The 13818-nt window shown below is 53.1% G+C and overlaps 1 protein-coding gene across 3 annotated transcripts in view; it reads right to left on the reverse strand.

Annotated features, from left to right (window-relative positions):
• Positions 1–13298, reverse strand: part of LOC135531205 (transforming growth factor-beta receptor-associated protein 1 homolog) — a 22146-nt gene extending 8848 nt beyond the window's left edge. The window contains exons 1-5 of one of the 3 annotated variants that reach the window (XM_064959326.1): positions 12950–13298; positions 8826–9536; positions 8538–8732; positions 6634–6788; positions 1–172 (exon numbers count right to left, since the gene is read on the reverse strand). The exon at positions 1–172 is cut by the window's left edge and continues 67 nt beyond it. In XM_064959326.1, the coding sequence (XP_064815398.1) occupies positions 1–172; positions 6634–6788; positions 8538–8732; positions 8826–9513 (1210 nt within the window). In that variant the 5' untranslated portion in view covers positions 9514–9536; positions 12950–13298. Of the gene's footprint in view, positions 173–6633; positions 6789–8537; positions 8733–8825; positions 9537–12891 lie in introns of all 3 variants that reach the window. The other 2 variants (XM_064959325.1, XM_064959324.1) reach the window with 2 other exon arrangements.
• Between the last annotated feature and the right edge of the window lie 520 nt (positions 13299–13818).

The following is a 13818-nucleotide window of genomic DNA, read 5'->3' on the forward strand; positions in this document are numbered from 1 at the left end:
GCGGCGGGTGGCTTCGGGCGAAGGAGGAGGAGGCCGGGAGGAGGAGAGGGTAGAGGGAGATCAACTCCCGGACGTCCAACTGACCTGTCAGGAAGTGTTCTTTCGCTTCGGGAAACTGAAGCCGTCCGAACTGTATGAAACCTGCTTGCTGGAGGATTCTTTTGTGCAATATCTGAGAACGGGGGGGGTGTAATGGAAGAGAAAGGTAACGATGCATCACATCTCATCCCTCTTATTCTATATTTTACATTTCATAAGGATACAATCACCCCAGTTAAATGAGCCACCTTAGACCACTAATCCACTAGTGGCACAGCGCTGCCTTAGACCCCTGCTCTACTAGTGGCACAGCGCTGCCTTAGACCACTAATCCACTAGCGGCACAGCGCTGCCTTAGACCACTGCTCTACTAGTGGCACAGCGCTGCCTTAGACCCCTGCTCTACTAGTGGCACAGCGCTGCCTTAGACCACTAATCCACTAGCGGCACAGCGCTGCCTTAGACCACTAATCCACTAGCGGCACAGCGCTGCCTTAGACCACTAGTCCACTAGCGGCACAGCGCTGCCTTAGACCACTAATCCACTAGCGGCACAGCGCTGCCTTAGACCACTGCTCTACTAGTGGCACAGCGCTGCCTTAGACCACTGCTCTACTAGTGGCACAGCGCTGCCTTAGACCCCTGCTCTACTAGTGGCACAGCGCTGCCTTAGACCACTAATCCACTAGCGGCACAGCGCTGCCTTAGACCACTGCTCTACTAGTGGCACAGCGCTGCCTTAGACCACTGCTCTACTAGTGGCACAGCGCTGCCTTAGACCACTAATCCACTAGCGGCACAGCGCTGCCTTAGACCCCTGCTCTACTAGTGGCACAGCGCTGACTTAGACCACTAATCCACTAGCGGCACAGCGCTGCCTTAGACCACTAATCCACTAGCGGCACAGCGCTGCCTTAGACCACTAATCCACTAGCGGCACAGCGCTGCCTTAGACCACTAATCCACTAGCGGCACAGCGCTGCCTTAGACCACTGCTCTACTAGTGGCACAGCGCTGCCTTAGACCACTAATCCACTAGCGGCACAGCGCTGCCTTAGACCACTGCTCTACTAGTGGCACAGCGCTGCCTTAGACCACTAATCCACTAGCGGCACAGCGCTGCCTTAGACCACTAATCCACTAGCGGCACAGCGCTGCCTTAGACCACTGCTCTACTAGTGGCACAGCGCTGCCTTAGACCCCTGCTCTACTAGTGGCACAGCGCTGCCTTAGACCCCTGCTCTACTAGTGGCACAGCTAGCGCTGCCTTAGACCCCTTCTCTACTAGTGGCACAGCTAGCGCTGCCTTAGACCCCTGCTCTACTAGTGGCACAGCTACCGCTGCCTTAGACCCCTGCTCTACTAGTGGCACAGCTAGCGCTGCATTAGACCACTGCTCCTCTAGTGGCACAGCTAGCGCTGCCTTAGACCACTGCTCCTCTAGTGGCACAGCTAGCGCTGCATTAGACCACTGCTCCTCTAGTGGCACAGCGCTGCCTTAGACCACTGCTCTACTAGTGGCACAGCTAGCGCTGCCTTAGACCACTGCTCTACTAGTGGCACAGCTAGCGCTGCCTTAGACCCCTGCTCCTCTAGTGGCACAGCTAGCGCTGCCTTAGACCACTGCTCTACTAGTGGCACAGCGCTGCCTTAGACCACTGCTCTACTAGTGGCACAGCGCTGCCTTAGACCACTGCTCTACTAGTGGCACAGCGCTGCATTAGACCACTGCTCTACTAGTGGCACAGCGCTGCCTTAGACCACTGCTCTACTAGTGGCACAGCGCTGCATTAGACCACTGCTCTACTAGTGGCACAGCGCTGCATTAGACCACTGCTCTACTAGTGGCACAGCGCTGCATTAGACCACTGCTCTACTAGTGGCACAGCGCTGCCTTAGACCACTGCTCTACTAGTGGCACAGCGCTGCCTTAGACCACTGCTCTACTAGTGGCACAGCTAGCGCTGCCTTAGACCACTGCTCTACTAGTGGCACAGCTAGCGCTGCCTTAGACCACTGCTCTACTAGTGGCACAGCTAGCGCTGCCTTAGACCACTGCTCTACTAGTGGCACAGCTAGCGCTGCCTTAGACCACTGCTCTACTAGTGGCACAGCTAGCGCTGCCTTAGACCACTGCTCTACTAGTGGCACAGCTAGCGCTGCCTTAGACCCCTGCTCTACTAGTGGCACAGCGCTGCCTTAGACCACTGCTCTACTAGTGGCACAGCGCTGCCTTAGACCACTAATCCACTAGCGGCACAGCGCTGCCTTAGACCCCTGCTCTACTAGTGGCACAGCGCTGCCTTAGACCACTAATCCACTAGCGGCACAGCGCTGCCTTAGACCACTAATCCACTAGCGGCACAGCGCTGCCTTAGACCACTTATCCACTAGCGGCACAGCGCTGCCTTAGACCACTAATCCACTAGCGGCACAGCGCTGCCTTAGACCACTGCTCTACTAGTGGCACAGCGCTGCCTTAGACCACTAATCCACTAGCGGCACAGCGCTGCCTTAGACCACTGCTCTACTAGTGGCACAGCGCTGCCTTAGACCACTAATCCACTAGCGGCACAGCGCTGCCTTAGACCACTAATCCACTAGCGGCACAGCGCTGCCTTAGACCACTGCTCTACTAGTGGCACAGCGCTGCCTTAGACCCCTGCTCTACTAGTGGCACAGCGCTGCCTTAGACCCCTGCTCTACTAGTGGCACAGCTAGCGCTGCCTTAGACCCCTTCTCTACTAGTGGCACAGCTAGCGCTGCCTTAGACCCCTGCTCTACTAGTGGCACAGCTACCGCTGCCTTAGACCCCTGCTCTACTAGTGGCACAGCTAGCGCTGCATTAGACCACTGCTCCTCTAGTGGCACAGCTAGCGCTGCCTTAGACCACTGCTCCTCTAGTGGCACAGCTAGCGCTGCATTAGACCACTGCTCCTCTAGTGGCACAGCGCTGCCTTAGACCACTGCTCTACTAGTGGCACAGCTAGCGCTGCCTTAGACCACTGCTCTACTAGTGGCACAGCTAGCGCTGCCTTAGACCCCTGCTCCTCTAGTGGCACAGCTAGCGCTGCCTTAGACCACTGCTCTACTAGTGGCACAGCGCTGCCTTAGACCACTGCTCTACTAGTGGCACAGCGCTGCCTTAGACCACTGCTCTACTAGTGGCACAGCGCTGCATTAGACCACTGCTCTACTAGTGGCACAGCGCTGCCTTAGACCACTGCTCTACTAGTGGCACAGCGCTGCATTAGACCACTGCTCTACTAGTGGCACAGCGCTGCATTAGACCACTGCTCTACTAGTGGCACAGCGCTGCATTAGACCACTGCTCTACTAGTGGCACAGCGCTGCCTTAGACCACTGCTCTACTAGTGGCACAGCGCTGCCTTAGACCACTGCTCTACTAGTGGCACAGCGCTGCCTTAGACCACTGCTCTACTAGTGGCACAGCTAGCGCTGCCTTAGACCACTGCTCTACTAGTGGCACAGCTAGCGCTGCCTTAGACCACTGCTCTACTAGTGGCACAGCTAGCGCTGCCTTAGACCACTGCTCTACTAGTGGCACAGCTAGCGCTGCCTTAGACCACTGCTCTACTAGTGGCACAGCTAGCGCTGCCTTAGACCACTGCTCTACTAGTGGCACAGCTAGCGCTGCCTTAGACCACTGCTCTACTAGTGGCACAGCGCTGCCTTAGACCACTGCTCTACTAGTGGCACAGCGCTGCCTTAGACCACTGCTCTACTAGTGGCACAGCACTGCCTTAGACCACTGCTCTACTAGTGGCACAGCGCTGCCTTAGACCACTGCTCTACTAGTGGCACAGCGCTGCATTAGACCACTGCTCTACTAGTGGCACAGCGCTGCCTTAGACCACTGCTCTACTAGTGGCACAGCGCTGCCTTAGACCACTGCTCTACTAGTGGCACAGCGCTGCCTTAGACCACTGCTCTACTAGTGGCACAGCTAGCGCTGCCTTAGACCACTGCTCTACTAGTGGCACAGCTAGCGCTGCCTTAGACCACTGCTCTACTAGTGGCACAGCTAGCGCTGCCTTAGACCACTGCTCTACTAGTGGCACAGCGCTGCCTTAGACCACTGCTCTACTAGTGGCACAGCGCTGCCTTAGACCACTGCTCTACTAGTGGCACAGCTAGCGCTGCATTAGACCACTGCTCTACTAGTGGCACAGCGCTGCATTAGACCACTGCTCTACTAGTGGCACAGCGCTGCATTAGACCACTGCTCTACTAGTGGCACAGCGCTGCATTAGACCACTGCTCTACTAGTGGCACAGCGCTGCATTAGACCACTGCTCTACTAGTGGCACAGCGCTGCCTTAGACCACTGCTCTACTAGTGGCACAGCGCTGCATTAGACCACTGCTCTACTAGTGGCACAGCGCTGCATTAGACCACTGCTCTACTAGTGGCACAGCGCTGCATTAGACCACTGCTCTACTAGTGGCACAGCGCTGCATTAGACCACTGCTCTACTAGTGGCACAGCGCTGCATTAGACCACTGCTCTACTAGTGGCACAGCGCTGCCTTAGACCACTGCTCTACTAGTGGCACAGCGCTGCCTTAGACCACTGCTCTACTAGTGGCACAGCGCTGCATTAGACCACTGCTCTACTAGTGGCACAGCGCTGCATTAGACCACTGCTCCTCTAGAGGCACAGCGCTGCCTTAGACCACTGCTCTACTAGTGGCACAGCGCTGCATTAGACCACTGCTCCTCTAGTGGCACAGCGCTGCCTTAGACCTCTGCTCTACTAGTGGCACAGCGCTGCCTTAGACCACTGCTCTACTAGTGGCACAGCGCTGCATTAGACCACTGCTCTACTAGTGGCACAGCGCTGCATTAGACCACTGCTCTACTAGTGGCACAGCGCTGCCTTAGACCACTGCTCTACTAGTGGCACAGCGCTGCATTAGACCACTGCTCTACTAGTGGCACAGCGCTGCCTTAGACCACTGCTCTACTAGTGGCACAGCGCTGCCTTAGACCACTGCTCTACTAGTGGCACAGCGCTGCATTAGACCACTGCTCTACTAGTGGCACAGCGCTGCATTAGACCACTGCTCCTCTAGTGGCACAGCGCTGCATTAGACCACTGCTCTACTAGTGGCACAGCGCTGCATTAGACCGCTGCATTAGACCACTGCTCTACTAGTGGCACAGCGCTGCATTAGACCACTGCTCTACTAGTGGCACAGCGCTGCATTAGACCCCTGCATTAGACCACTGCTCTACTAGTGGCACAGCGCTGCATTAGACCACTGCTCTACTAGTGGCACAGCGCTGCATTAGACCACTGCTCTACTAGTGGCACAGCGCTGCCTTAGACCACTGCTCTACTAGTGGCACAGCTAGCGCTGCATTAGACCACTGCTCTACTAGTGGCACAGCGCTGCATTAGACCACTGCTCTACTAGTGGCACAGCGCTGCATTAGACCACTGCTCTACTAGTGGCACAGCGCTGCATTAGACCACTGCTCTACTAGTGGCACAGCTAGCGCTGCATTAGACCACTGCTCTACTAGTGGCACAGCGCTGCCTTAGACCACTGCTCTACTAGTGGCACAGCGCTGCATTAGACCACTGCTCTACTAGTGGCACAGCGCTGCATTAGACCACTGCTCTACTAGTGGCACAGCGCTGCATTAGACCACTGCTCTACTAGTGGCACAGCGCTGCATTAGACCACTGCTCTACTAGTGGCACAGCGCTGCATTAGACCACTGCTCTACTAGTGGCACAGCGCTGCCTTAGACCACTGCTCTACTAGTGGCACAGCGCTGCCTTAGACCACTGCTCTACTAGTGGCACAGCGCTGCATTAGACCACTGCTCTACTAGTGGCACAGCGCTGCATTAGACCACTGCTCCTCTAGAGGCACAGCGCTGCCTTAGACCACTGCTCTACTAGTGGCACAGCACTGCATTAGACCACTGCTCCTCTAGTGGCACAGCGCTGCCTTAGACCTCTGCTCTACTAGTGGCACAGCGCTGCCTTAGACCACTGCTCTACTAGTGGCACAGCGCTGCATTAGACCACTGCTCTACTAGTGGCACAGCGCTGCATTAGACCACTGCTCTACTAGTGGCACAGCGCTGCCTTAGACCACTGCTCTACTAGTGGCACAGCGCTGCATTAGACCACTGCTCTACTAGTGGCACAGCGCTGCCTTAGACCACTGCTCTACTAGTGGCACAGCGCTGCCTTAGACCACTGCTCTACTAGTGGCACAGCGCTGCATTAGACCACTGCTCTACTAGTGGCACAGCGCTGCATTAGACCACTGCTCCTCTAGTGGCACAGCGCTGCATTAGACCACTGCTCTACTAGTGGCACAGCGCTGCATTAGACCACTGCTCCTCTAGAGGCACAGCGCTGCCTTAGACCACTGCTCTACTAGTGGCACAGCGCTGCATTAGACCACTGCTCTACTAGTGGCACAGCGCTGCATTAGACCCCTGCTCTACTTGGGAGGCCTAGAAATCAGCCTTTTGATCATCTGTTTTCAGCTAGTGGAGAGTATTGACAAGCTCTCTAGCAGAAACACTATTTGTGGCAGACAGTCTGTACCTGGAACTTGTCTTTGGGAATGTTCCTCCTGGCTCCCTCAGTCAGAGCCAGGGCCTCCTCCACTCTGTGTCCAGCTAGCAGCTCCTGAATCTGTCTCTCCAGGGGTAGGGGCACCAGCACGTACACAGCCTTAGTGGAGGCCAGAACCACCTTACCTATAGGGACAGAGACAGTTAGGAACAGAGACAGGGGACAGGGACACAGTTAAGGACAGAGACAGTTAGGAACAGAGACAGGGACACAGTTAGGGACAGAGACAGTTAGGAACAGAGACAGGGACACAGTTAGGGACAGAGACAGGGACACAGTTAGGGACAGAGACAGTTAGGAACAGAGACAGGGACACAGTTAGGGACACAGTTAGGGACAGAGACAGGGACACAGTTAGGGACAGAGACAGTTAGGAACAGAGACAGGGACACAGTTAGGGACAGAGACAGGGACACAGGTAGGGACAGAGACAGGGACACAGTTAGGGACAGAGACAGTGACAGAGACAGGGACACAGTTAGGGACAGAAACAGGGACACAGTTAGGGACAGAGACAGGGACAGAGACAGGGACACAGTTAGGGACAGAGACAGGGACACAGTTAGGGACAGAGACAGGGACAGAGACAGGGACACAGTTAGGGACAGGGGTAGGGGCACCAGAACATACACAACTTTAGAGGAGGCCAGAACCAGCTTACCTACAAACCACCGACAGGGACTGGTCACAGTTAGGTTTAGGGACACAGACAGGTCAGGGTTAGGGACACAGACAGGTCAGGGACACAGACAGGTCAGGGAACAGACAGGTCAGGGTTAGGGACACAGACAGGTCAGGGACACAGACAGGTCAGGGTTAGGGACACAGACAGGTCAGGGACACAGACAGGTCAGGGTTAGGGACACAGACAGGTCAGGGACACAGACAGGTCAAGGTCAGGGACACAGACAGGTCAAGGTCAGGGACACAGACAGGTCAGGGTTAGGGACACAGACAGGTCAGGGTTAGGGACACAGACAGGTCAGGGTTAGGGACACAGACAGGTCAAGGACACAGACAGGTCAGGGTTAGGGACACAGACAGGTCAGGGTTAGGGACACAGACAGGTCAGGGTTAGGGACACAGACAGGTCAGGGTCAAGGACACAGACAGGTCAAGGACACAGACAGGTCAGGGTTAGGGACACAGACAGGTCAGGGTTAGGGACACAGACAGGTCAGGGTTAGGGACACAGACAGGTCAAGGACACAGACAGGTCAGGGTTAGGGACACAGACAGGTCAGGGTTAGGGACACAGACAGGTCAGGGACACAGACAGGTCAGGGATACAGACAGGTCAGGGTTAGGGACAGACAGGTCAGGGATACAGACAGGTCAGGGTTAGGGACACACAGGTCAAGGACACAGACTGGTCAGGGACACAGACAGGTCAGGGTTACAGACAGGTCAGGGTTAGGGACACAGACAGGTCAAGGACACAGACAGGTCAGGGTTAGGGACACAGACAGGTCAGGGACACAGACAGGTCAAGGTCAGGGACACAGACAGGTCAAGGTCAGGGACACACAGGTCAAGGACACAGACAGGTCAGGGACACAGACAGGTCAGGGTCAGGGACACAGACAGGTCAGGGACACAGACAGGTCAGGGTTAGGGACACACAGGTCAAGGACACAGACAGGTCAGGGACACAGACAGGTCAGGGTCAGGGACACAGACAGGTCAGGGTCAGGGACACAGACAGGTCAGGGACACAGACAGGTCAGGGACACAGACAGGTCAGGGTCAGGGTCAGGGACACAGACAGGTCAGGGACACCATCTTTCCAGCCATAGATACTGTAGACATAGGTCTACTGAGGGAAGCCAACAAGGCTAGACATTTAGACTAGTGTAGGGGAGCCATGTTGGCACCTTCAAAGTCCTGTAGGATGTGTCCGTCTCTGAAGGAGAGGGTCTGTTTGAGCTGCTGGTCCAGCATACTGTGGATGGTGACGAAGCCCTCGTCTAGCGCCACCACATAGGGAAAACACACAGCCGCTCCCATCACACTCTCTGACCAGTTCACTGGAGCACGCTGGGATATACCCTCTGCATTGGCAAACATACCTGAGACAGACAGAGAGACAGAATACTTCACTAGTGATATGTTAGTAATAAGATCTACTGATGAACAACACAGCTGCTGTTGTAATGACTCACCCAGGCCACCAGGGGCAGCCAAGAGGAACTCCTCCCTGCCGATCCTCTTGACTATGGGCTTCCTCTCCTCGCTGTCATAGGGGAACAGGTCCTGCGCGGCCCCTGTGCTGTAGTTAAGGATCATGTACTGCGTGGAGAGGGCCAGGCACAGGAAGTAACCGTCCAGACTGACCGCACACGGCTGCTCCGGCGTGTTGACCTCTTTCACCAGCTGCACCCTGTCCTCGTAAACCATGTATATCTGTACGGTGCGCCGCCGGGCCGAGAGCACCCCGATCTCCACGCAGAACGGGTCCCCGGTCACCGGGTTCTCGTTGACGCAGAACGCGGCCACGCCCTTGATCTTGGCCCCGCCCGAAGGCACGGGTTCTAAGGTGATCATGTCAATAACACTAACTGTAGCATCACAGAGCACAATGATGCGTTCTAACGCTGACGCGGCCTTCAGGGCCTCCACGGGCTTTTTCAGGCCCAGGTACTTGAACAGCAGCTTCTGGACGGTGTAGGATAGCATCCCCTTGGTCGTGGCGTGCTCCTCGAGCAGGAAGTGATGTATGAAGCAGTCGTTGGTGCCCACGTACAGGTGCTTGCCGCAGCACTCGATGCACTCAATGTTGATGCGGGCCTTGTCTCCCATCAGGAGCTCCTGCTCCACGGCAGGGACCAGCGCAAATGCCTTCACACTCATCTCGAAGGCACAGCGCACATCTACTGCAAGAGAGGAGAGCAGGTCAACACAGACATCTACTGCAAGAGAGGAGGAGATTAGGTCAACACAGACATCTACTGCAAGAGAGGAGGAGAGCAGGTCAACACAGACATCTACTGCAAGAGAGGAGATCAGGTCAACACAGACTTCTACTGCAAGAGAGGAGGAGATTAGGTCAACACAGACATCTACTGCAAGAGAGGAGGAGAGCAGGTCAACACAGACATCTACTGCAAGAGAGGAGGAGAGCAGGTCAACACAGACATCTACTGCAAGAGAGGAGGAGAGCAGGTCAACACAGACTTCTACTGCAAGAGAGGAGGACATTAGGTCAACACAGACATCTACTGCAAGAGAGGAGGAGAGCAGGTCAACACAGACATCTACTGCAAGAGAGGAGGAGAGCAGGTCAACACAGACATCTACTGCAAGAGAGGAGGAGATCAGGTCAACACAGACATCTACTGCAAGAGAGGAGATCAGGTCAACACAGACATCTACTGCAAGAGAGGAGATCAGGTCAACACAGACATCTACTGCAAGAGAGGAGGAGATCAGGTCAACACAGACATCTACTGCAAGAGAGGAGAGCAGGTCAACACAGACATCTACTGCTAGAGAGGAGGAGAGCAGGTCAACACAGACATCTACTGTAAGAGAGGAGAGCAGGTCAACACAGACATCTACTGTAAGAGAGGAGAGCAGGTCAACACAGACATCTACTGCAAGAGAGGAGATCAGGTCAACACAGACATCTACTGCTAGAGAGGAGGAGATCAGGTCAACACAGACACCTCCTGCAAGAGAGGAGGAGATCAGGTCAACACAGACATCTACTGCAAGAGAGGAGGAGATCAGGTCAACACAGACATCTACTGCAAGAGAGGAGGAGATCAGGTCAACACAGACATCTACTGCAAGAGAGGAGGAGATCAGGTCAACACAGACATCTACTGCTAGAGAGGAGGAGATCAGGTCAACACAGACATCTACTGCAAGAGAGGAGGAGATCAGGTCAACACAGACATCTACTGCAAGAGAGGAGATCAGGTCAATACAGACATCTACTGCAAGAGAGGAGATCAGGTCAACACAGACATCTACTGCTAGAGAGGAGGAGATCAGGTCAACACAGACATCTACTGTAAGAGAGGAGATCAGGTCAATACAGACATCTACTGCAAGAGAGGAGATCAGGTCAACACAGACTTCTACTGCAAGAGAGGAGGAGAGCAGGTCAACACAGACATCTACTGTAAGAGAGGAGATCAGGTCAATACAGACATCTACTGCAAGAGAGGAGATCAGGTCAACACAGACTTCTACTGCAAGAGAGGAGGAGAGCAGGTCAACACAGACATCTACTGCAAGAGAGGAGATCAGGTCAACACAGACATCTACTGCAAGAGAGGAGATCAGGTCAACACAGACATCTACTGCAAGAGAGGAGGAGATCAGGTCAACACAGACATCTACTGCTAGAGAGGAGGAGAGCAGGTCAACACAGACATCTACTGCAAGAGAGGAGGAGATCAGGTCAACACAGACATCTACTGCAAGAGAGGAGATCAGGTCAACACAGACATCTACTGCAAGAGAGGAGATCAGGTCAACACAGACATCTACTGCAAGAGAGGAGGAGAGCAGGTCAACACAGACATCTACTGTAAGAGAGGAGATCAGGTCAATACAGACATCTACTGCAAGAGAGGAGATCAGGTCAATACAGACATCTACTGCAAGAGAGGAGGAGAGCAGGTCAACACAGACATCTACTGCAAGAAAGGAGGAGATCAGGTCAACACAGACATCTACTGTAAGAGAGGAGGAGAGCAGGTCAACACAGACATCTACTGTAAGAGAGGAGGAGAGCAGGTCAACACAGACATCTACTGCAAGAGAGGAGGAGAGCAGGTCAACACAGACATCTACTGCAAGAGAGGAGGAGATCAGGTCAACACAGACATCTACTGCAAGAGAGGAGATCAGGTCAACACAGACATCTACTGCAAGAGAGGAGATCAGGTCAACACAGACTTCTACTGCAAGAGAGGAGGAGATCAGGTCAACACAGACATCTACTGCAAGAGAGGAGGAGATCAGGTCAACACAGACATCTACTGCAAGAGAGGAGATCAGGTCAACACAGACACCTCCTGCAAGAGAGGAGGAGATCAGGTCAATACAGACATCTACTGCAAGAGAGGAGGAGATCAGGCCAACACAGACATCTACTGCAAGAGAGGAGGAGATCAGGTCAACACAGACTTCTACTGCAAGAGAGGAGGAGATCAGGTCAACACAGACATCTACTGCAAGAGAGGAGATCAGGTCAACACAGACATCTACTGCAAGAGAGGAGATCAGGTCAACACAGACATCTACTGCAAGAGAGGAGGAGAGCAGGTCAACACAGACATCTACTGCAAGAGAGGAGGAGATCAGGTCAACACAGACATCTACTGCAAGAGAGGAGGAGATCAGGTCAACACAGACATCTACTACAAGAGAGGAGGAGAGCAGGTCAACACAGACATCTACTGCAAGAGAGGAGGAGATCAGGTCAACACAGACATCTACTGCAAGAGAGGAGGAGATCAGGTCAACACAGACATCTACTACAAGAGAGGAGGAGAGCAGGTCAACACAGACATCTACTGCAAGAGAGGAGGAGATCAGGTCAACACACTGTGAGTGGGTCCCGATTCTCCACCTTTTCCCAAAGTGTGCACTTGCACACTTACAGGTTATTTCTGTAACAATGGTGGAAATGTCCTAATGCCAATGCTTTTAAATCCACGCACACTTTGGGAGAAGGGTGGATAATTGGGATCCTGTAAGTGCAAAGAAACAGCCTTTCCAATAATATTTTACAAACTCTCACTGAGAGTCCCAACTCCAAGGCTAGTGTGGAATCAGTAGGACCAGGAACTTTTCCTGATCACGTGAACGGACGTGGAAAAACTCTAGGGCCTAACTAGTTAGCTAGGAGGATACCGCAATAATGGTACAACTAGAGACTTCTAGCAATTATCACTTGACAGTTAGCCATCATGCTAGCTAGCCTAGCTGGCAACAAACCTTCTGTATACCATCATTTATAGAGAAATTGTGTGGCACTTTGATTAGCAAACCCAGAGCCAAAAATGGGGCAGTTAATTACCTAGCAACATCATGCAAATATTGACTATCCGTTGCGGAAGTAGAGCAATGACTGAAGTAAAGTAAGCTCTCCAGCTAATGTTGACCAGTTTTAGCAGCCAGCTAGCTAGCTGACTGGCTGTATGTAACAAGCTACTAAGCAATGACTCAGGCTGTCATTATTGGTAAATCGGTGCTGCTGTTTACTGTACAAACCTTTCAAAAACAGCTATTTACATGTCCATACAAAGACGATAGCTAGAAGCTGTCATACCCGGCCGGAGCCACTGCAGATCTAGTATAGGAGACCCCGATGTACCACGGCCTTCCTGTCTTTTCACTTCTCAATCTCCACTCCCGTCGCTGCTAACTGCTTGCTAACCGCTAGGGAGAGCTGCCGCTACGTTTTCAGATCGAAGAAGGTCATGAGGAGGTTGTGTTTCCTGTTTACAATGCATTGGGGCAATATATGCATATATTGACAAAATACATGTCTTTCCGCCCCAAAATGGGAGTTGTTGTCCACAAAGCGGCAGTGCGGGCTGTTTAGCTTCCAACTATCCTTTCTTTGGATTAGTGGAACTTATATTCGATCAAATAAACCTCACGTTGCAAATAAGGCATTAATTTTTTTGTTGGCCAATTTGTTGACTAACACTCCTTGACCTCCATACAAAAACTCCTTGCTTGGTGGGCGAAAAAACGGCACCTGCTGGAGGGAGACAGATTTTCCGCCGAGTTCCTGGTTGGTGGGTTGAGCAATAGAAGGATGGGCTCATTGTAATGGCTGGAATGGAGTTAATGGAACGGAGTCAAACACGGAGTTTCCATGTGTTTTCTCCCGTTCTATGGCTCCATTCCAGACATTATAATGAGCCCATCCTCCTATAGCTCCTCCCACCATCCTCCTCGTGAGTATGCAATTGAGATTCTCCCAGACATTAAAACCAGATTGGGGGCTAAAGAGCCTGCCAGCTTGTCCTAACAAACGGAAATGAGTTACCTGTGGTTCCTTCAGCCATTCCTATGCCGAAATAAGGTCTGAGGTTAACACAGGCTTAGGAGATCTTGTTCTTTTTCTGAGATAATATCAGTCAGTTAACATGACCTTTATGAATTATAAAGCCTTTATGTGCTTTTGAT

Source organism: Oncorhynchus masou, unplaced genomic scaffold, assembly GCF_036934945.1.
Source record: "Oncorhynchus masou masou isolate Uvic2021 unplaced genomic scaffold, UVic_Omas_1.1 unplaced_scaffold_1554, whole genome shotgun sequence".
NCBI lineage: Eukaryota > Metazoa > Chordata > Actinopteri > Salmoniformes > Salmonidae > Oncorhynchus > Oncorhynchus masou.